Source organism: Indicator indicator, chromosome Z, assembly GCF_027791375.1.
Source record: "Indicator indicator isolate 239-I01 chromosome Z, UM_Iind_1.1, whole genome shotgun sequence".
Taxonomy (NCBI): Eukaryota; Metazoa; Chordata; class Aves; order Piciformes; family Indicatoridae; genus Indicator; species Indicator indicator.
In genome coordinates, this window is record NC_072053.1 from 42,969,325 (window position 1) to 42,993,013 (window position 23,689).

Here is a 23,689-nt window from a genome sequence, read left to right on the forward strand (position 1 = left end):
GACAGAAGAAAATACTACTTGTGCTCCTGACCCCTTAACCATTTGTCCCAGGGCTCTGAAGTCCTTCTTCATTGATCTCAAACTTCTTTTTGAAATTTCATCATTGCCTACTTGGAAAACCAACAATGGGTAGTAGTCAGTTTGGCACATCAGGGCAGGAAGTTTTCTAACTATGTCCTTGACCCTAGCCCCGTGTAGGCAACAGACTTCCCTAAAGAGTGGATCAGGTCTGCATATAGGACCCCCAACGCCCTTCAGAAGCGAGTCCCCGATGACAAGCACACAGCGTTTCTTCTTGACTGCAGATGTTCTGACAGTAGGTTTGCTCGCCCCTAGCCTCTCTGAACGACGTAAACCAGATAAGCTTTCATAGCTGCTGCTAGATGGTTCCACTTGCTGAACACTGGTTTTGGTGTAAACAGGTTCACTAAGAACAGCAAATCTATAATACAGGGGCACCTGAGGGGGTTCAGTGGCTTGTGGGGGTGCCACGCCTGGTGCACTTGGGAGGAATTTTTCTCCACTTCTCTCTGGCTTCTAAGTCATTCTGTTTGGGAAGCTGGTAAGAGAGTAGGAAGCATTTAGTGTCCTGACTACTACATGGCTGATGGGACTGTTTGAAGGATGGCAGAGTCTGATTCCGCCTGTCCAGCTTCCTCTCACACTCCCTAATAGTCTGCAGCCTTTCAACTTCCTCCTTTAGCTCAGCCACTAGACAGAGAAGGTCACCCACTTGCTCACAGCGAATACAGGTGTAGTCACTGCAGTCTGCCTCAGGAAGTGAGAGATTCTGGAACTCCTTACAGCCAGGAGTTTGGATACCTGTATGTTTATGTGGGACCTCTATCTGGGTTGACACAAATCTTTTGGAAACACTTTTACAACGAGTTGTGACCATCTCTAATCCTGCCCGCGTGACTTTACTGAACGACAAATCCACGTGACTCAGCTCCTCCCTCTGGTGAAAACATCCCCGCCGGAGCAGAGACTCCACCCACACCGACCCTGCCTCTCAGGAGAGAGAAGCAGTGTAAGTGTAGGTCTGTAGCATTAGGTAAGGACCACAAGTATCATGTTACAGACCATAAGATCTGTGATCTTTATCTGAACAAGCCATACCAAAACATTCCACAGAAAGCCAGTCTACATCAAGGAGTCACATGAGACTTCCTCAAACCCTTGTCAAAACACATGCTATATTTTCATTTAATAACATCAACTGTTACAGATGATGCCCAGGACAAATGCTACCACTGACTAGGAAAATAACTACTACAGCTTCATGCTATCATACAAGAGTACAGTCAGAAATAATGATGGGTCCAGTTTAAGAACCTAATCAATGATATGACTGGTGCTTCCAAATTAAACTTTCTTTTTACTCTGCTTAATGGAGATATTTAACACGTTCCTTGGTTATTACTTCCAAGGGTTTACAGTACTCCTTTAAAAACAGCACACTACATACAGAGGACAGAGCATTCAGCAGAACCAACACAGGACTACCGTATCTGTTCCAGAAGAGACAAAGTGAAAAAACACCTTTATGAATTTTCATTTACAATGTAAGATTAATTTATTCAGTCTTCATTCTTCATTGAAACATGATATACACAGAATTTAATATACTAACAAAATATATTAAGATACTTCATCTTTATCTTGGGGAAGGGATACCTTATGGAACTTACGGAACATGCTAACCCTGCTTGTCTATTCTCAGTTGCAAATGCTCAGGTTGTCTGTCCCAGGCTAATGATGAAGTCAGTCTATCAACTTGGCTATTCTAAACCCAACATAGATACACAACAATGCCAGGCTGTCAGATTCAGAAAGCAAAACAAAAAATACTGACTGCAGGTTTTGCAGGAAGAATAAGTATGAGAAAGAAAATTCACTCAATAAAAAAAAAAATAATTTCACAGAATGCAAGAATACAATCTCCATTGTAAGAAGCCTTTTTGAAAAAATATTTATTAATAATAACAGCTGATTTTTATGTAAAGCATTTTTTAATTAAAGACTACTTCAGGTTTACTAAATGAGTAATTTTCCTGTCTGATTCATGACTGATTTGGTTTAGAGTGAAAATGGCAATAGCACTCTGATTCCAAAAACCATTTGCTATGCACACTTCAATTTAAAGTAATAATTCTGAAATATTTTCAATCCAGAACAGATTTCAAGAAAAGGGCTATACAATCTTCACATTGAAATGGCACTAAAACTGTATTAAGTTTTAACCTAATTTTTTTCTCTCAGTTGTTCCTGTCTCTTCTCTACAGACTACCTACTAACTTTCCACACTTACTTTAATACTCACTGCCCTTATAATTGCAGGCTTAGGTTGGTTTTGTAGAACACTCAGAATGGAAATTTTGGTGGTTTTTCGTTAAAAAAAAAAAAACAAAACAAAACAACCTCCACATCCTATAGGTCATTTCATGACCCTAAGATAAAAGGTTTCTTTAGATTTTCTAGATTTTCTTCAGAATAAAAAGTAAGTTCAGATGATAGATAATGATGATGTTAATGTATAATACTGAAACAAATATTACCGTAAATTATCATCTTGCAATTCTAATGAATATTTCCCAACACATTTATTTTGGAATTAGGAAAGCTGAATGCCAGGCACAGCAGAGTGATATTACCACAATGCTTTCTCCATAATATTTCCTCCTCTACCAAGAATGCTCAGAACACTTAAAAAATTAGTTAAGTAACAGTATTTTCATATTATATAATAGATAACTGCAAAACTGGTAACAAAATAAAAGTATACCAGATCAAAGGGGTTTAAGCTTTTATACGTAAGTGCATTTTGCTCCAATAATCATTCTAGCAACATTTTTAGCAAACAAAATGTATCAGCAAACCTTTTGCTGAAAAGATTAAAAGCCTTCTACAAACCAAGTAAAGCATACCATCAAGGCATTTATTTTTGCTTTCACTTGACCAGTTGTATCTAGAATCTGTGAAAGGACATGCATGTAGAGGGCAGCTGTGTGGCCATGACAAAACTAGCATTTATCCTTCTTATCTCACTGTTCACATGACTGAATAGTTCCTAACATGTACAGACTTCACAACCTTGATGCTTTTTAATGAAGATACAAAAGAAGGTTCTGGTCCCAAAATCACCACAGCTAGCAGAGGAACTCATTTTTCTTCTGCTACATAGACAATTTAATTACCATTTCCTTCATTTCTAGCAGTAGCTGTACTCCTCCTGCTGGACAAACAGACAATAACCACAATCCATGTTTCTGATAGTGTTACAAGAGCCAAGAACACTCTTGAAGGAATTTGCTGTTTTAAGACCTGAATCTGAAAGATTGTCTCTCTACCAAACCAGCTTTCTTCATTAGCTTTAAATCTACCAGCCTCACTTTCGTATACTTAATCACTAATGTTTGGCCTTTTCTCACTTTTTAAAAATAGCACCACAAGTTTTTGCTCTGAAGGAAATACTAACTTGCATACAGCGATCATAATGTATTAATTGGTACCATGATAAAATTATTATCTCTCAACAGCCCTGAAAGTAATTTTAATTCTACAGCTTCTGTGTTAGGTAGTATTTTATATCCAAAAAAAAAAAAAAAACTAAGGCACATAGCCAAAAAATTCACAAGTATTTTTAATGAGCAGGAATATGCTAATTCCAGATGGCTCTTTAGAAAAATATATCCTTTTTTTTTTTCTTTTTCAAATCTGTGCTGAACACCAAACCCTGTAAACTCTGAAAGTGTGAGCTCTTTGTTACAGCCAAAATTTCAACAGAGAATGTTGACATTCACTTCTGTGAATGGTAAAGGAAAGGTTTTCTGGAATGCTGTAGTGCTTTTTCTTTAATTGATATACAAAGACTAAAAGAATCTTGCAGGATGCTTGCCTAAGCAAATCTTCTTACTGGTCCTGTTCATGTGAAGTCAAAATGATGTAATTCTGACAAATTATTCTGTGGCACAAAGTTATACGGCACCATATCCTCAGCAACTCTTGAAAAAAAATCCACTAGCAAAGCTCTGGTATCATATTCCAGGCAGATATGCTGACTAGATGCCCAAACAATTTCTATAATGCATGCTCCTCAATCCTACAGGTGAAAACCTGTGCAAGTTAAATGCTGCTCAGTGTAACTCTAGACTTAACTGTTGCATCTACCAATTTCTTCTACACAGCATAAATATATTTATCTCTCCAGGACACAGAATGTTACACACTATAATGCAGATCCATTTTTTTCAAAAGGAAGACTGATCTTTGAAGTGTCCACATATGCAAATTGTTGAAAAAAAATCCATAGCTAAAACAAAAGTACATAAACAATGAATCTCTAAATTTAGCCAGCCAAACACAGGAACCCGATCCACTGTTCAGGCAACTACATTAAACTGGGCTAAAGTAATTTTTGCGTATGTATTCTGTCTCCTGACCTGCCTCATTTTCTAAAGGGTAGATACTAAAAGCAGGCTTCTCTCCAAAAGACTTGAAATTAGCCCAGTAAAACCACTAGGGACAAAGTTTTACATGCATGCTTCCCCCCCTCCCCCCTTTCTTTTTATTTTGATTTTAAACTGTTACTATTAATATTTATTTATTAATACTTCCTTAGAGGTTATAAGCGGTCTGAATACATGATTTCTGGTTTCCTCTCTTGCACAGACTATCCCCAAGCATGTTGGTTCCCTTTCGTCCTGTTCTTAAAAAGCATAGCATAACAAAGAGAATCTGGTTTCATTACCTAAATGCATTTTAATTATCTAACATAAATTAGAGCATTCTGGGGATTCTCACAATAAAAAGGTAATGTTCTACCATGAAAAACTATTCCATTATTACTATTACTACATTACTGAAACTGTTCTGCTATTAGAGAGCTGTTCTGCTGCCAGTTTCATACGAAGATTCCATCTTTGGAAAAATAACACTCCATCCAGAAGCACTGCAATATATTTAATCCAGTACTCAGATCAGTATCAAGTAGCCTTTGCACTTGAAACCTGCATATTCCTGTACATTGGAAGCCTTGAGAATATAGAAAGTTTAAGATTATTCTGTCCAAAAAATGTAAGTTAACTTAGTTTGTAAATTATGAAGATTTTAACAAAGCTAGCACAACTATAAGCAAAGGCATTTTCATATAGTTACCATTGAAAATGAATATTCTGAAGACCCAAAATGTAGCATAACTAGACAACAAGCTTCTTCACTAATAAAGACTGCAATTTCATATCCCTTTTAACTTGAATGCAGCTACAACAAATCAAAGTAACTCTCTCAAATCTCACGATGAGCGTAAAACAAGGTGAATACTAAAAACCCATCTGCAACAAACCGGAAACAAAGTGAGAAGTGTCGGTATTCCATTTTAAAAGACACATTTGAAAGATCTGTCTCCGTTAACAAGACAGGGAAGATGCTCTGAGCAGACATCAAATACTGTTCTATATTTCTAGGATCCCTATAGACATTTGGAAATATTCATATAGATGGAAAAAAAAAAACAACAAAAATATTTTAGAAATCATTTTAAGATTTGCAAAAGTTCTGAACTTCATTACATTCTGTATAATAAAAACTTACTATTTATAACACTTTTATCAGTTCTATGAAATCTGAGGAGTACAGTATTCCTGGATTTTCAGCTCTCCTTTGACACATCACCTTTATATATGCTTTCTTGGGAACATAACATCCACTGCAGACTGATATGGGAGCAAATAAGAAGCCTGGAAAACTATGCCTCATTCTTTTCCAGCAATGGCCATAAAGGAGTACCAGCCACAGTGACTTTACAACTTCAGTTCCATAATGGACAAATATCCGTAATTATTTACTCTATTCCAATCTGTAAGTCTGTTTTCTCTGTTTGCATGTTCAGCTGCGTTTTGCGGATGACAAGATGTTGAAATATGATAATGCCATGGAGTTCAAGTAAAACAGTCCTTAAATTCTCTCTTAAACTTGACCTTTGCAAAGCAAAACAAAACACTGCTTCAAAGCCAATATACATTTCTACCCTTTCAAAATGGTAGTATTTTTTTCTGATTTTTCTGGCATTATCAGTATTTTTAAATAGGGACTTAGGATAGATTACTCTGCATAAATTTATTTTGGGGAAAACAAAAGTAAATTGGAATACACCTGAAGTAGTTACTTTGCTTCCTCCCAGTATTCATTAATCACATCAAAGGAACCTAACTGGTTCTGTACTCCTTTTCCATATTTCTAAGAAAACTAATGTTGTGTTGTAACACATATAAATAATATATCCTTTCAGAATGTTATTTTGTTATTGACAATAAATCAGTTTGATAACACACACCTAGATGAACTCTCTTCACTGGCAACAACTAAGCCAGCAGAAATGTGTAGTAACTAGATAAAAAAATAAATTACACTGCAGTACAAGCTATTTATTCATTTCATAGAAAACAGATTCTTACCCAGTTTTCTTTTTTCAGAGGCAAAAAGTAGTAGTAATGGCAGAAATCAAGTATCAGTGTGTAAGAACTAAGTATCTGAGTATAGAAACACAGCTGTAAAAACAGCCAGTGGTTGTCTTCACCAACACAATTATTAATCCTGCAAAGAAACAAAGTGTATATATCAAGACAAAAATATAAATACTTCAACACTGTAGTTAAGATATTGTGAATAAGAGACATTATGATTATTTATGGAGTGAAGAAAGGAACTAATGACTAATCACTCTGTTCTTATCATAGTGATAGGCTGTGTTAAAAAACAGCCGTTACTGTAGAATGGTTTCCTTACACTGCTACTTTCAGTGTAGGGTGTATTACTGAGATTACTGCTTAGAACGAGAGACACATTTCACTATACGTAGCAAAGATACTCCTACAATTTTAAGTAATGCTAAAGTAACAAAATTATTTTTTAAGAATCTGCAAAGTTTCATAGCAAAACACATTACCCCATGCTGGTCAATGTATTTCACTGGTTGTGAACTATGTAGAGTCCAAAAACTGGAAATGCAAATAAATGGTTTGAAAAAAATGTGATCACAGGGTAACCTAATGACAAATAGGCATGTCTTGAAGGTGCCTAAGCCACAGAATACAGAATAGGCCTCTCTTATTCAGAAAATCCTTCTGCATGCTCCAATGTAAAGGAGTAAGGGAATCACAAGCAACTGAGAAATATTAAGAACAAGACTCAAAACCTTTGAAATCTAGGTCTAGCCTGTTTCACAAAAGTTATCCTGGTGCAAAAACGTAGTTGAGGTACAATTTCATACAGGTATTGCTACAGACGTCAGTACCAAGCTACACAATAATGACAAAAACACTACACTGGCACTATTTTCTGAAGCAAAAAAAGAGTAGCTTGAAAAATGGAAACATCAACACAGGAAGATCCTAATTTCTGTCTTGCTGGAAAAACCTCAGATCTACTGACTCAGACACACAGACATTTAATTTGAAACTACAATCAGTTTAAATAGAAAATTTCAGCCACATAGCTCATTTTGACAGAAACTAGTTAGGGAACACTAAACTAAGCAATTTCACTACAAGGTCAGAGAGGGTACGAAAAGTGCAGAATGACATGAGCCTGTAACAACTTCTGCTTAGCACAAACCATCCAAAACCGCTATTTTTATTATTATGAAGAGCATCCCCTCTTGAAATTGCAATCTTTTCTTTAAATGCAAGAAACAAAAATACTGTTTGATTTCCTACAAAAAACAGTTTCTCCAGCATCTGAAACTAAATTGCAACAAGTGAAATAAATCTGACATGTACAAATGAATTATATTAAGGTCAGTTTTAGGAGTAGAAGTTCCAATTATTTAAACAAAATGCATGACTTTTTCGAAACTATAACAATTTGACAATGATAAAATGTAACACTGCTACAGTTCCTCCTGCCGGTTTTATTTGTAAACATAAGAAAGACTCAAAGATTTTCCTTCCCTGCTATAAATGCCTAAATGATTAAGCACTACTAGGAAAGAAATATGATAAATGAGTAATAGTCAGAACCATGAACTTTGAAATGATTCACTAAAACAACAGTAGATTGTTAGAACAAATGTCATCCTACCATGGACAGTGGTGATCCATCCTCCTCACACAATGCCCGCACCGGCTGCAATGGTGTGAACGCTTTGGTCTCATCATATTGCATTTGTTACATAATTCCCAATATTCTCGTTCTACATGAAAATGTAAAGGTGCTTCAGAGAGATTTCAACTCAGTACAGTATGCTCATGATAAATCTATTTGCTAGTGATTCCAAGAGAAAAAAGTTCTCACTATTATATGAAAAGGGTAAGCAGCACATAAAAAATTTCTTTCCCACTGTCATGTTAGTTAAACTTGAAGATGCTGCTGCCACTCTGTCACAGTTTCCTTCAAAATCTACTCTCCTCCTAAGTATTTCTAGGGAGTTAATAATTACAGCACAAAAGCTGTTACTCAAACAAGTACTGTAATTATAATTCAGTTATTTTCTAACACATCTACTGTGAAAAAATGTATCTGCTAGACTGTGATGGTTTAAAACTGTTTTTATTTTTCATTTTTCTGTCACAAAATTCAAGCAGAGAGAGTGAAAGAATGTAAATAAGTCACTATTGGGTGTAAGAAAGCAAAATAATGATTATTCTAAACACTTCCATTGGAGAGGTAGAAATGTTTAAGAATCTCTACTCAAAACAGAGTTTGGGGGCAGTCTGAGTCTGACTCGGCTTGCTTGCTGGGCTTCTGTCTGTCTGTCTGTTTCTTCTTCTTTTCTGGCTGAAGATAACACACTGATCTTGCTAAGCTAAATCTAACAGCCTCTCTGCTTCCTGACTCTCTACCTTCTGCCAGGAGGGTCTGGGGGGGATTCCTTCTGGTCTGGCGGGGAGGCCCCTCAGGGGAAGCAAAGGGACTTGGTTGTGCTTTTGTGTTGATTGCATATATTTGTAAATGTTGTGAATAGTGTATATTTGTACATATTCATTGCATTTCATCATAGATTGTAGATTTGCTTGTAAATACAGCTTTCATTTGTGAAAAAGAAAAAAAGTGAAAACTGCACAGGTAAAATCCAGTGTAAGAGTATCTTCTACCACTTTCAACATCTTATAAACTGACTTAAAAAAAAAAGGCTGTAGAATTACAATGACTATCTCTAAACATTTTCAATTAAATATTATCAAGCTAGAGGTATATGCAATATGTCTGAAAGCCTAGCATATAAAAAAATCCTTCTCATGGAAACATTTCCAGTTAATGATTTCCAGGAAATCTCACTAAGTCAAATTGATTTGCAATTATTTGAAGTCATTAAAACAACTTTTATTTAGTTATATAGAAACAACTTAATGTACCTGTAATTGGTATCTTTGGGTTTTCAGGTAGCTTTCCTGGATCAGCTACTGAGGCTCTTAGTAATGAAGCTATGCAAAACAGCGAGCAGAAGTAATAAGCTGAAAAAATAAATACACATTTGTGAGCCTTTTTCAGATGTACAAAATATCTACTCTACACTCCATCAAAAGTACAGATATTCCAGCACTGAGCTGGAAATCTACTCAGCCTTCTCATTCAATTCCAGATATATTTTTGGTACTATACAGTCAACAGTATCAAGTACTCCCTAGTTTTAAAAAGGGAGAGGAAAAGGCAGCTGTGAACATTGCTTTGATAGCACCAGAAGGATGCCACTGTGACCTTACTACTGAATTTAAGAAGTTCCTCAGCTATCTTACCAAATAAGCAGAAATCGAATATTCTACAGATCAAAGCATCTATGTTGTAAGGATATTCCCATTCCTCACTTTAAAGTTGGTTACAGTTATAATCCAAACCTTTTCTCCAGCAAAACCTATCAGCCTAACTCAGATTAGGTGACCCATCCAGTGATGTATGAAAAAACTTAAAACTCAGTTTGTCAACTACAAATACTACCACTCCAAGTACTGACAAGCACGAAGAGTTGTTGGCCTGAAATTCTAGCAATAAATTCTAGCTACAGGATCTGAAAGTGTGGCAGTTTAGGCTGGGTGCCTCCTGTTACTGCCACATAAACTACACCTCCAGTGTCCCGAGTGTCCACCCAATAAGGTGGACACAGGAAACGGCGTATTTCTACCCATAAATCCTGCGCCCTATAAATCCAGCTGCAAAGTCATTCTCTCTCTCTTTCTTCCCTCTCTGCTCCCGTGGGAGATGCTTCCATATCGGGTAATGGTGGGGGAGTATCTCAAGGCCTCTTAGGCCTGTCTAGGACTAATGCCAGGAGGAGAAGAGTGGGGGGGTCACAGTCTCAGACCTGGACAGCCTGAGACTTGCCTAGCAGTGGGAGGGGGAAGAAAGAGCCCTGGGGGTTTGGGTATACCCTCAGGTGGGGAAAAGGGAAGATCTGGGAAGCCTTTGGGTGTTATGTAAGGGACTCTGTATGCTTTGGGATGTCCTTGGCACTAAACTTATAGTTTTTTGTAGTTTCACTAATTGCTTTTCCATTTAAACTTTCCATCACTCTTCAATCCATTTGTGTGAGCGTCATTCTTTTGTCCCTCTCGGGGCAAGAGAGGATCTGTCTGGCCCCCAACCAGCCAGTCATACTGACACTCTTCCTCAGTTTCCACGCAAATACATTTCATCATAACACCTCTGAAATTAATGTCTCAACTTTTCAAAATAAAAATGTAGGATGCACCCCAGCACTCTTACCCTTTACTTCTACCCTTCACTTTTCTTGTTTCTTTTCTGACCTTTCTCATATATGTGAGCCATTGCTCAGAGACATTACTTTCACTAGTCTAAAAAAAGAACTCTGTTAAATTGACTTACACAAAATTGCCACAACTGAAATATGTCCCTCTTCATAGTGAGGAAAAAGGATGACTTTTGGAATGAAGATTGTATTGTACAGCCAGACAAAGATAATCAGGCCCATGCAGCACCAACCCTGAGGGTCAACCACAAAGTGAATTCGTCTTCCCATTGATCATAAACAGGTAATAATCCACACAACCTAGGAAAAAAGTCTTATCCTAGAGATAGAAATTAAGAAAAAAAAAAAAAAGAGTAAATTAACTAGTATCATGCAATATACAAACAGGAAGAAAAAAACCCAAAAGAGTCAGCTACTGATTTAAGGAACTAAATGACACTGTACAGATATTTCACATATACTGCTTGTGTACCAAGAATTTTTTTTTACAATTTCAATAATTAGTTGTTTCTTGCTAAAAAGTAATATTTATCAGTAAGATACAAGTTATACAGATACCTGGGAAAACTACTAAGGAATGGGAAAACCAAGCAACTGTCAGCCAGCTGGCAGTAGCAAAGGATATAAACAGAAAAGACGTATCCCTTCAAAATAAAAAAGGTTGTAAAGTAAGTAAGAAATAGAGGGATTGATTTATGTTTTACAAGGACTCATGTCACTTACCTGCAACAGTCTCCCAAATATATTTCAAGATGATTTTTTTAAAAGCTTGTGTACTAAAACAGTTGCAAGATCCCTCAGAAATTTGTCATTTTTTCCCTGTTTAAAAACCTCCTTCATGACATTTATAACAAACCAATAGAACAAGCAACCACACTAACCTAACATCTTTTATGCAGATCATTAAGAGTCAGTTGAGGAAAAACTAAACACGAGCCAGTAACATGCACTTGCTACCCTGAAGGTCACCTGTATCTTGGGATGCATCAAAAAAGTGTGACGAGCAGGACAAGTGAGGTGATTCTCCCCCTCTACTCTGCTCTTGTGAGACCACCACCTGGAGTACTGCATCCAATCCTGCCTCCACTTGGGGCCTCCTACACAAGGACACTGAGCTCTTGGAGTGGGTCCAGAGGAGGGCCATGAAGACCATCAGAGGGATGGAGCACCTCCCTTACGGTGACAGGCTGTGAGAGTTAAGATTGATGAGCCTGAAGAAAAGGCTTTAGAAAGACCTTATAGAGGCCTTCCAGTACCTGAAGGGGACCTGCAAGAAAGCTGGGGAGGGACTTCTTACAAGGGCTTGTAGAGATGACATGAGAGGGAATGGCTTTAAGATGGAACAGGGTAGATTTAGACTGGACATTAGGACGAAATTCTTTACAGTGAGGGTAGTGAGACACTGGAACAGTTTACTTGGAGAAGTTATGAATGCCTCCTCCCTGGAAGTGTTCGAGGTCAGGCTGGACAATGCCTTGGGCAACCTGGTCTACTGGAAGGTGAGATGACCAATGGCAGTGGGATTTGAACTACATGATCCAACCCAAACCATTCTATGATAAGAGATATCATACAACAGTAATTTTTCTCATTATTATTCACACTTGAAATACAAAGGTTTCCGTTCTGATAGTTTCATGTGCTGGGTTCATTCTTCTGTTTGAGATCAAGAACTGCATCTGCCCCTGGCCATGTTTGGATATGCCCCATCCCATAGATCCAGTTATCAGAGTTCTGTGTTACCAAAGGGCATTAATTGTCTTGGGACAGTATTTAAACCAACCCAGAAGTCACAGTATATCAGAGGTTGGAAGGGACCTCAAGAGATCATCAGGTCCAACCCCCCTGCTAGAGCAGGACTACTTAGGGTAGTCTGCACAGGAATGCATCCAGGTGGGTTTTGAAAGTCTCTAGAGAAGGAGACTCCATAACCCCCCTGGGCAGCCTGTTCCAGTGCTCTGTCACCCTCACTGTAAAGAAGTTTCTTCTCATGTTGAGGTGAAATCTATGTTCTACTTTGAACCCATTGCTCCTTATCACTGTGAACTACCAAAAAGAGCCTGGCCCCCTCCACTTGACACCCACCCCTCACATATTTATAGCCATTTATGAGATCCCCTCTCAGTCTTCTCAAGACTAAACAGCTCCCAGGGATCTCAGTCTCTCTTCATAGGGGAGATGCTCAAGTCCCCTAATCATCCTTGTGGCTCTCTGTTGGAATCTCTCCAGCAGGTCTCTGTCTCTCTTGAACTGGGGAGCCCAAAACTGGACACAGTATTCCAGCTGTGGTCTCACCAGGGCAGAGTAGAGAGGTAGAAGAACTTCCCTACACCTGCTGGACACACCTTTCTTGATACATCCCAGCATCCCATTGGCTCTCTTGGCCACAAGAGCACATTGTTGTTCCATGGAGAACTTGCTGTCCACCAGCACTCCAAGGTCTTTCCCTGTGAAGCTGCTTTCCAGCAGGGCAGCCCCTAACCTGTACTGGTGCCTGTTGTTATTTCTCCCCAGATGTAGGACCCTGCACTTGTCCTTATTCAAATTCATGAGGTTTGCTTGCACCCAGCTCTCCAGCCTGTCCAGGTCATGTTGGATGGCTGCACAGCCTGACAGCTGTCAGCCAACCCTCCCAGTTTTGTATCAGCAGTGAACTTGCTGAGGGTACTCTCAATGCTCTTGTCCAGGTTGTTGATAAAGATATTGAACAAAACTGGACCCAGTACTGATCCCTGGGGGACACCACTGGCCACAGGCCTCCAAGTCGACTCTGTGCCATTGATGACGACCCTCTGAACTGTTGTGGAGCCAGTTTGCAATCCACCTCACTGACCAACCATTTATGCCACTCTACGCCACACAATCTCTTGAGCTTTTCTATGAGGATGTTATGGGAGACAGTATCAAAAGTTAGGCAATTTGCCTTGTCCACACTGAGACAGCAACAAGTGCCAAATGCTGCCTGAGTAGCAGATGAAGAACCTGCTCCAGCAGACCAACAACTTCACCCAGGACTTGCACCTGGATCAAGGCAGAAAGGGGAAAAGCTCCAAGGGAACTGAATCCCAGAAGAGGCTGCAGCCCAGCGATGGAGAACACAGGTGAGAGGTCCCCCAGCCTTCTCCGAGCCAAGGACTGCTTGAATCATAGCCACAGCATCTGGGAAGATACCAGACAGAGGAGCAAGTCAGGACTACCCAGCTAATCTGCCACGGAATCCCATTTTTGGGAAAACCACAGATCACAGCACCTGTATTTCCAATTCGAATTGCTGTATTGGAAATGTTAGATCTGTGCTTAAATCATTTAACTGTCTATATATGTGCAGTGTAAAACCCACAACTGAATAATTGAACCTGTGAATACATTTTGTAAATAAGTTGTGGTGGTGTTTGAAGACACCACCACCAGGAAATATTAATTATAAAATATATAAACATAAACATTTTTTATTACAGCTGGAAAGGAGTTGGACCTGATCCCGCCCAGCCCTGCATCTATAGGAATGTCCAGTGCCCCAAGGAGATGCAGGCAGAGCCTTAGCTTGTCAAGTTGGGCATGAAGATCCTGAGTCTGATGAAGACTAGGAGCTTATCAGCTTCATCACTAAGAGCTCCAGCTCTGCTTACAGCTCTGATCTGTAGATGGGAATCTGAGCCCTGGCAGCAGGCAAAAACAAGGAGCTCTGTCCATTAAAGCCTCCAAGCTGGCTATGCAACTGTCCTACGGCAGTGAGGGCAGGATGGGGTAAGAACAGTGGTGGGAAACTGCAGCAGGGAAAGAGGCACCTCTGCCAGCCCAACCTGTCACCTGGCAAGGTTTGCTGCTTGGCAGGGGCTTGGGTCTTGGACATCACGGATAGGCTATTACTGAGGCTGGTAGCAGTCTGTCCCTCAATTACCCTCAACTGATCTTCCATATGGGCACCATGGATACAGACAGGGAAGACTAGGTCTCTCAAGCAAGACTACGTGGCTACAGTCTTAGGGCAAAGGCGCAGGTCAGGAACAAGGTGTTGTCTCCTTCATCCTACTGATGAAGGGGAAGGGCTTGAGGAGTAGACAGATCTCACATACCAACAAGTGCTTGTGAAGTTTATGTAAAAAGCTGGGACTCAGCTTTTACATCCATAGGACCTTCTCTGAGGATCAAGAACGGCAGAGAACTTTGGGCAAAATCCACCTGACACTATATGTTAGGGGAAAAGCATATTTACTGGTCAATCTACTAAGGGAAGGCTCATACTAGGAATGATGAAGAGAGGGAGGTAGTGAGCTACAATCAGTTGAGGAAATAATGGTCAGCCTTTACAAGAAATGATGTAAGATGATGTGGATAATAAAGATTTTACAATCAGCAAAACAGAATTGAGGCCATATCAAGCATGTGCATACTTGACATGGAAACACTGTTGGCGAGTACTGCAGTGCTGTTAGGAAAGCCAAAGTACACCTGGAGTTAAATCTAGGGTGGGAGACAGAGGTCAAAAGGAAAGCCTTGTACAAGTACATGAGCACTGTAAGGAAGGCTAGGAGAAACGTAAGCCTGCTGCTGAATTGGATAGGGTACCTGATAAAAGGGTACAAAAAGTTCAAAACACCTTCTCTGCCTCATTCTTTGTGGATAGGACATGTTTTCTGGAATAGCCCTGAGAACAATGGGAAAGTCTGGAGCAAAGAAGACTTATTCTGAGTGAGAAAGGATGCAATTAAGAAATGTCTCAACAAACTGGGCATAACACTTCCATGACACCTGACAAGATGCAGTCATGAGTGCTGAGAGGGCTGGACCTGTCACTCTGAGGCCATTCTCAGTTACATTTGAAAGGTTTAAGTTGATGGGTGAGGTTCCAGAGGACTCAATAAGTGTCACCCCATTTTCAAGGGCAAGAAGAAAGATCCAAGCAACTACAGACCTTGGTAGCCTCACCCTACTCCCTGGGAAAGTGGAATAGATCATCCCACAAACTGTTTCCAAATATATGAAGGACAAGAAGATGATTGGGCGTTGTCAGCATTGAATTAGGAAGGGGAAATTATTGGACTGGCAAAAACAAGGATGCAAAAAAATGTAAGAGGCAGCTAGAAACAACAGCTGGCTGCTGAGGAATCCATCTGTTTTCCATCTTACAAGCAGAGATTCTGCGATTTCACAGCACTTCCTTGGGAGAAATACCAGCACAGCAAAGAAAACAGAGATATGCAAGTACTGAAATACAGTGTCCAAGCGTCCAACTGAAACGTGTGAGCAACAAGCAGTGACATTCTGGAGAAAACAGTAAGAATGCCTATAATGGAAATACATCCCACATTTTTTTGCAACTCAATTGCTAACTTTTGTTTGAATGACAATATTCATTTTTATAACTGACCTCAAACCCATACCTTTGACGGCAAGCTCCACAATTAAGTTCAATCTACACAAAAATAAGCTCCATTATTAAGAAAGGGAGATATTTCATCATCATCTTCTGAAATATTTTCTGAAACAGAGAAAAGTGTGATACTCAAACAATCATCATCACTGGTTTGAAAGGCAGTCTGTAACAGATAATCTTCTGTTCCGTTCTTCATATCTCAACTCACTAAGCAGAGGTTCCTTTCAAGCTGTTCACAGAGATAGCCAGATAGTTTTCCTCTCATGCCTGAACTGGCATGCTGATTCTAACTAGTGTTCCTCAAAACTTCAATTCTAGGCCATTTCTCAATTTCACAATAGGCTGAAAAGGCCCTGTCATTGAGTGTTAAAAGGATATGAGTGTTCAGAGAAAGGTCTACATAAAACTGCAATGCTGTCAGTGTGTTTCAGCTATTTTAAATTGTGATACACTTTCTCCCTCTATGTCTACTATAATGGCAGTTTTTTTAATTTGTCACTATACCTTCGTCAGCAATACTGCACAATGTTAACATATTGACTTCCTCCAGCAAAATGAGTTTTTCCACCTCTCTTAGTTTACATACAATACTGTTTTAATAAGCTCATCTGAATGCAAATTTTAAAAGAAGTATACAGTCTTGCATCAAGATTGTTCCAAACCTACTTAGAAAATTCTGTTTCATCAACAAACCCAACAAAAGCACTACTCAATTTGTCATCCTAAGAAGTGGTTCTGGTGACATCCTGATCCTTTCATGACAATCAAAATCCTATACATCTGCCTCATGTTAGCCCTGTACTTCTAATTCAGTAAGAAAAGTAGCACTTGTGAAATCTGACTTCCAGAACCGTTTTCCCAAATTCTTAAGCAAGTCCAAAATGACACAGACCAGCATTCACTGTGATACACAGTTTTAAGACTCCCATGAAAATTGCACAGTAGTATGCTCTATAAAATACACTTTTGGAGTGAGAAAAACAGTCCATCCTCTTCTTCTCCAGCCTGTATGCTAAGTAATTCAGACATTAAAAAGGAACAGCGAATTGCAATTTGAGAGATACATTTGCTGTATTTGTGGTAGCCAGGATAATGCCACAGCAATCAACAGCCTCCAACGATTTTCAGATCCAGCTGTGGTTTTAGATCTGTGGTTTTAGATTTGTTGCTTCCCCAAAATCTTAAGAATTAAAAATGAAGATACAATTGATCAGGAAAAAAAGCAGAAAAGGAAAATAAAAGTGAACTTGAGCCAAACAACTACATTACTTTCAACTGCATTTTATAGAAGTCACTTATGTGATGTTGTCAAGTGTCAGAACAGAATCACTATTTTGACTCTTGCAGCTCTTCTGTTTAACAAAACTATTATCTGAACACCCAGCTAATACAAGCAGCAGCATTTTTGTGCCATCACAAAACCCTACGTGTAGCGGGCATTATGTATGTTTCTATCAGAGGTGGTTGGTTGTAGAGACCTTGGCATTACACAGCTCTGAGGTAACTGCTGACAGGTTGGTTAGGGTAGGTGAAACATTCCCACCCAATTATTTTTCATTGATATATGGCATTCATGAAACATGCCACACAGGCTTCGACTTCGTGATGGCACGGTATTAATGTGTACACGCCACGCCCTCACTCATCACAAATCCATGAAGACTACCTTCACCTACTTAAGGTCACCTATTCAAGGCACCGCTGAGAAAACCTAACCTCCACCAGCCAAGTAAGAACTCTAGTTCTCTCAGCACCAGGCCAAAACGCACCCCGAGGGGATCCAGCGCCCTCGGTCACCCCGACACAGGATGAGCAAGAGAGGCCTCTCCTCAGCAGGCCCGTGTCAAGTGCAGCGCTCAGGCACCAGATTCCCGAAGAGGCCTGGCCACTGGGGCAGTCCCAGCCACTGGTACAATCTTCACGGCAGCGGCCACGGAGTTACGGAGGGCAGGGGACTGGCCCCTGGGGCGCCCCCTCGTACACGACACCTCGACAGCTGCCCCGCCGCTCCCCGCCACCACCCCTCCCCTCCTCTGCGCGGGCCACGAGGCGGAACAAACCGTTGGGCGAGACCAGGAAGAGAAAGGCGGGGCCGCGATCACGCGCCCCCAGCTGCCCCGCTCTCCATAGCAACCGCAGAGACCACCTTGCAGCGCGCGCGCCCTCACGAGTCCAACTCCTGTCGCCGCAGCGGCACATTCGGCTTCCGCTTCCGCCGTGTTCTGCGCATGTGCGCTGAGAGCACGCCGGCGGTTGGGCCGGAGCGTGGAGGAAGAGAGGTGGGCTGGAGCTCAGCGTGCCGGGGCTCCGCCTCCTGATCGCGGAAGGACCTTGCGGCGGGCTGAGCTGCACTAGCCCGTATTGTTAAAATCTGCACTTTCCCTGCACAGATGGGAGGAGCAACACTGGCGTCACTGTTTGCCCTCTCCCTCTCCGGCCCTCCTCCTCCCCCCTCCTCCTCCCCCTTTCCGCCTCCCCCTTCCCCTCTTTCTCTCCCCCTCCCCTCTTTCTCTCCCTCTTCCCCCCTCTCTCTTCCCCTTCCCTCTGTCCCTCTTCCCACCATCCCTCTTCCCCCTTCCCTCTCTCCCTCTCCTCTCCCCCCCTCCCTCTTCTCCCTTCCCTCTCCCCCTCTTCCCCTCTCCTCTCCCCACCTCCCTCTTCCCCCTCACTCTCCCCCTCCTCTCTCCCTCGTGGAAATCTCTGCCTTTGGGCATGCAGCTGTTGTTCCCTTTACTGAAACTGCAACGCACACCCGTTTCTGAACGTAGATGCTGGTCAAGATGAGTCCTCTCTTTTGCATCTCTAATGTCTCTGCAATTCCTGATAAAACATAAGCTACGCGGGCAAGGCTTCTGCTTTATCACCAGGGTCCTCTTAGAAGAAGTTCACCCTTAACTGTTGTAGCAGTCTCTTTTTATAGTATTCTGTTGTCTTTAAAGTATGAGATGGTATTAGCTTTCTCAATAGGGAGGTATTTTGCCTTTTTAACTGAATAATCGTGGTTAAGTCTAACTGAAGGTCCCCAGCTTGCTTCGAGGAGGCTAAGGATAGCTCCTACTTTGAAGTTGAGGACATTTTGTTTCTCAGAATTTTAAAATCATCCACTTTCGAAGAAGAAATTATACCCCTGGACTGCCAAGATAAGGTTAGCATTCCAGTCTCAGTGCTTCTGTGAAACCCTCGTTATCTGCCATGTAACTGTAGCAAGACTTCTAGGGATTCCAGAGATTCCGAAATTAAGGATTCAGATAGATGAGGGTATCATAAAGATACAGTTTTTCAAAATAGTAGCACATGTGTGTTAAGTACTGAGTCATCAAATCATGTTATACCTCAAGGCTTGAAAGGTCTAAGAGCCGTATGCAAACATTCAGTGTTCTCTAATTTGAAAGGGACACGTCATATGCATAAAGAATTACACCTCTATGCTTTGCATTCTTGCCTCTCTCCTTGGTCTGCCACAGAATTTTTGAGACACTTCTGGTCTCTGCTGTGCTGTGCTGCTTGGTCACAGAGCATCTTTACATGGGCACAGAAGCCAGTCTTTAAAAGATAATTTTGACCCTCAACGGATTAGCAGGGGCTAAGAGCCACAGAAAGCCTACAATGGACAGCATTTTCAGTGTTCCCAGCTGGAAATCCTGTCTTGAGCACCCATTGCTGATGTACATACATGATGTTTTGGCTGCCTAAAGGTATCCCATCTGTCTGAGTGGCATGGTTCCCACTGTAAACTGATGGGCTGCTGCCCTGGAGCACTTTTGCTACACAATAATGGATTAAATGCTTGAAAAGTAATGTGGTGATGAGCACTAATTTAGAAGACTCTTATTACTGATAAAAATCTAAAAAGTCTTCCTGAAACCTAGTTATACTATGACTATTCTGAAAAGAGTACCCATAAAGCAAATTTAGTGTTTAGGTAGATTTCAAACTTTTGTGGAGACTTGCAGCCCTTGTCCTGATTTAGTTTACAGTGTCCACAGTTTTCTGTGATGCAGAGCAACTGTTAATGTTTAAGGCAAAAGTTGCTTAGACCTGAAAATATATATTCTTAGCAGGAACTCGAGGTTGTCTGAAAAGGGAATGAAGCTCATTCCAGGGAAACTGGAAGATAGTGGTTCCTCAAGAACAATGCACACATTTCCCTAGGAACAGCTAACAGTGAAAATAGCAGACATATTAATGAACTATTAAAAACCATTGGGAATATAATAGCTGGGAAAGTTCTCATAATAAAAACCAGTCATTGTCTCTATTCTATGACAAATTTCACATATTATTTGATGCCTATATCTAAAAGACAAGCTGTGAAAACTTCTCACTGATTTGAAGAATAACTGTAGATGGAAAACCATCCATGAGTGGAGAAACCAAGGACTTGGGAAATAAAATTTGAAGGAGCAAAGAGGAATAATATGACCAAGGAAGATTTCTTATAGAATGAAAAAAAAAATAGTCAATGATGTAATCTCTTAGTCAAATACCATGCGTTTTTGTTTCTGCAATGGTACACTAATGGCTAGTTGCTAGACCTCTGGATTAGACACACTACATTTTACTCTTCTGCTTGTGTATGTGCAGAATTTACACAGGTGGTGGAGCATGGGCAGTAGTCTATTCCATCTCAGCCAGCTATCAGCACAACAATTCTCATTTGCTCATGTTTCTTTTGGGGAGGCACAGTGCAGGAAGTAAAGCTGGCAACCATGTGTTGGACTCCCCAAAGGAACCTGCAAAAGCTCAGACTATAGTAGTTGCCTGACACTCTTGCTGGAGTATCAAATCCACATAGATAAATAATGAGTCCTTGTGGTGAACTCTATTCTGAAGGAAAAAGCATACCTAGGGGAAATACTAAATTTGCATAATATGGACCTCACATAAAGTCCAATGTGGCAAAGATTATTAACATTCTACAAAACTAGAAAAATACATTCTTCAAAGCTAAGGATTGCTGAGTATTGCATAGAATTCCTCTTGGAGTTTCTGATGTCTGTTGTTATTGCTGCTTATAAATTACTACAGGAGCCACCAGCTGTCATATAAATTTTATTGGCACTCTGTAAATATTAAATCAGCATGCTAAAATCAAGCCATGTGCAGCAACAGCTGATGCTCTGTTGCGGAGAGGACATGGAAGGAGGTATGCACTGTGATTCCTGTGATTCTTACTGCTTGCAAGGCCCCTTAGTTTATGGACTGTTTTCTAAGATTCATTTTGAGCCCAGTTGTCTCCCTTGAGGTGCGGAAGAGACATTGCCTGTAAATAGATATCTCCCGTGCTGAGAAATTATCATTCTCATCACTTTCCTAGGTCCTTCTAAATTGTGTACTCTGCTACTCCCACTTCTTTTCTGCAGTACCATTTAATTGCTCACTTGCCTGCAAACCTTGATGGTGTACATAGGAGACACTTGTTAGCTCTAGAATGGGAGCAGAGCAGAATTCTTTGTATCATGGAGATCGATCCATGTCATGAAGATGGAAGTCTGTGTTGATGACTTACTATGATGAAACAAAATCTGTCCTGGCCCAGAAGTTTTGTCAGTTGCAATGTCACCTGCTGAGAATGAAGCAATAGGTGTAAAAGTAAAAGCAAGAATGTCTCGGGTTCCATTTGCTCTCTGACCTGATTACCAGAAAACCCAAAGGCAAGACAGCTTTTCCAATGTCTGCTTCAGTAGTAGCCCCAGATACAGGGGCTAAGCAAGACTAGGCAGTGGTCTAATTTAAGGAGTTAATTTTTCATCCAAGGCACTTCAATGGCATGAAGGTCTCTACTCACTTAGCATCCAGTTACAGATGATCTATAGCATTAACTATACTAACACCTCTCTCCCTTCAGGAATTACTGTCTGAAGTCTAGGCAGGACAGCAGACTGATCAAATGCTTTCATGTCTATTGCAGTTCAAAGTGGATTTGAACCAGCTTCAGCAGAGGGTTAACTGAGATACTGCCTTCTTTTCAGACAGGCAGCTTAGATACATGCCCACTCTGTTTCAGACAGTTACATAGCCTTTGCATCTCCTTTCTTTCTCATCCAAGAAGAGGGAGTTTGTGCAGCTGTCAGGGAGAGATTTAGGGGAAGCTGAGCTTGGTGCCTGCATATCAGATATCTAAGGAGTTAGGTTTAGCGAAACAGCAAATGCAAAATATTTATAATTCACTATGTTTCCTGTTTCTACTGGTAAGCTGCCGGATGAAGGACCTGAGGTAGCCTCAACCCCACACCTCTTCACAAGCACCATGCTGCATAGCATGTAGTACTAAATATAGCCCAGATGTGGCTATGGAGTGGTTCAGGCTAGCAGGTAACTTCTCTCTGAGTAGGGAATCTTGTCATTTAGCTGTTGCAGCAAGGAGCTAGTGCATTTAGGAGAAAGTACCGAAAGAGATACCATCACCTGTCCGTAAAACATGATAAAGCTTGTTAGCTGACAGCCTTAAGGTTAGATGTGAATATTTCATAAATGGTGAACGAAGTACCACACACAGCATGAAGTCCTGAATGCAGCTTCAAAGACTTTTCCCTGAGGTACACAGTTGCGTAGAATTTGATAAGAGTTTGAGGTAACTCTAGTGTCTGATGTAATCAGATGTTAAAACCAGTTGCATGAAATCCTTATTTAAGACATGGAAGAAGGAGGTATGCACTGTGATTCCTGTGATTCTTACTGCTTGCAAGACCCCTTAGTTTATGGACTGTTTTCTAAGATTTATTTATTTATTTAAGCATGCACTAAAGGTTTATTTTGCTTAAGCAATTAGAATAAACAGTACTTCCCTTCCATTATTTTTAAGATAAAGCACACTTGTTCGGAAAAGAGCCAGTAGTTAAAATAAAATGGCGAGAGTTGGGATTGAGGTGAATTCTCATTTTTCTGCAACTGTGGCTTTGTTTTGTTCATTAGGATAGGTTTACAGAAGGAGAAATAGTAGTCTCTGAAACCGAGCAGATGACAGTAACAGTGCTTCCATTGTAAGCATAGTTACATTGGAAAAGCTTTCATTACACACAACTAAATGAAAGGTCATGCAGGCTTCATGCTGTAATGGCGTTACTACTAGAAGAATCCATATGATGGTGTGGACAGCCCCCCTCATCTTTCTGATTCATGTCATTATACTAGTAGAGACCATCATAGCAAAAGCAAACCCCTGCTAGCTCTAGCACACAACTTATTCCTAAAATAGAATTTTTAAAGGCAGAGAAATCTGATCCAATTAACACATCCTTGATTTTGCAGAATACTGTGCTAATTACATGCAACCAGTCATTGCTGGGTTAATTAAACATTAATCCAAAAAACCTACAGCACTAATCTAATTAACAATTACTAAGCTGTCGTTACCTCTTTTCACCTACTTTTAAGCTGTTGAAAATCACACTAAGAATCTGGTCCTGCAAACTCTTTACATGAATAGCTTTCCTTGACTGCAATAACAGAGTCTTGATAAGGTGCTGAGGCTTGAACTTTATAGTAAGGTAAGTAGCTGTTTCCTAGCCTCTCTTCTTGCATACAGCATGCTTTAGCAAAATAACACTCACTAGGGCTGGCTGTGCAATTAGACTTGCCCAGTGAAGAGGAAAAAAGCATGAACCATA

At 40.4% G+C, this 23,689-nt stretch overlaps 1 protein-coding gene across 2 annotated transcripts in view; it reads right to left on the bottom strand.

Annotated features, from left to right (window-relative positions):
* The window catches only part of ZDHHC21 (zinc finger DHHC-type palmitoyltransferase 21), a 32,925-nt gene extending 21,934 nt beyond the window's left edge, over positions 1-10,991 (bottom strand). Inside the window, exons 1-5 of one of the 2 annotated variants that reach the window (XM_054398021.1) lie at positions 10,936-10,991; positions 10,819-10,848; positions 9,354-9,452; positions 8,080-8,191; positions 6,456-6,594 (exon numbers count right to left, since the gene is read on the bottom strand). In XM_054398021.1, coding sequence (XP_054253996.1) covers positions 6,456-6,594; positions 8,080-8,191; positions 9,354-9,452; positions 10,819-10,848; positions 10,936-10,972 — 417 coding nt within the window. In that variant the 5' untranslated portion in view covers positions 10,973-10,991. Of the gene's footprint in view, positions 1-6,455; positions 6,595-8,079; positions 8,192-9,353; positions 9,453-10,818 lie in introns of both variants that reach the window. The other variant, XM_054398020.1, reaches the window with a different exon arrangement.
* Positions 10,992-23,689: the final 12,698 nt, after the last annotated feature.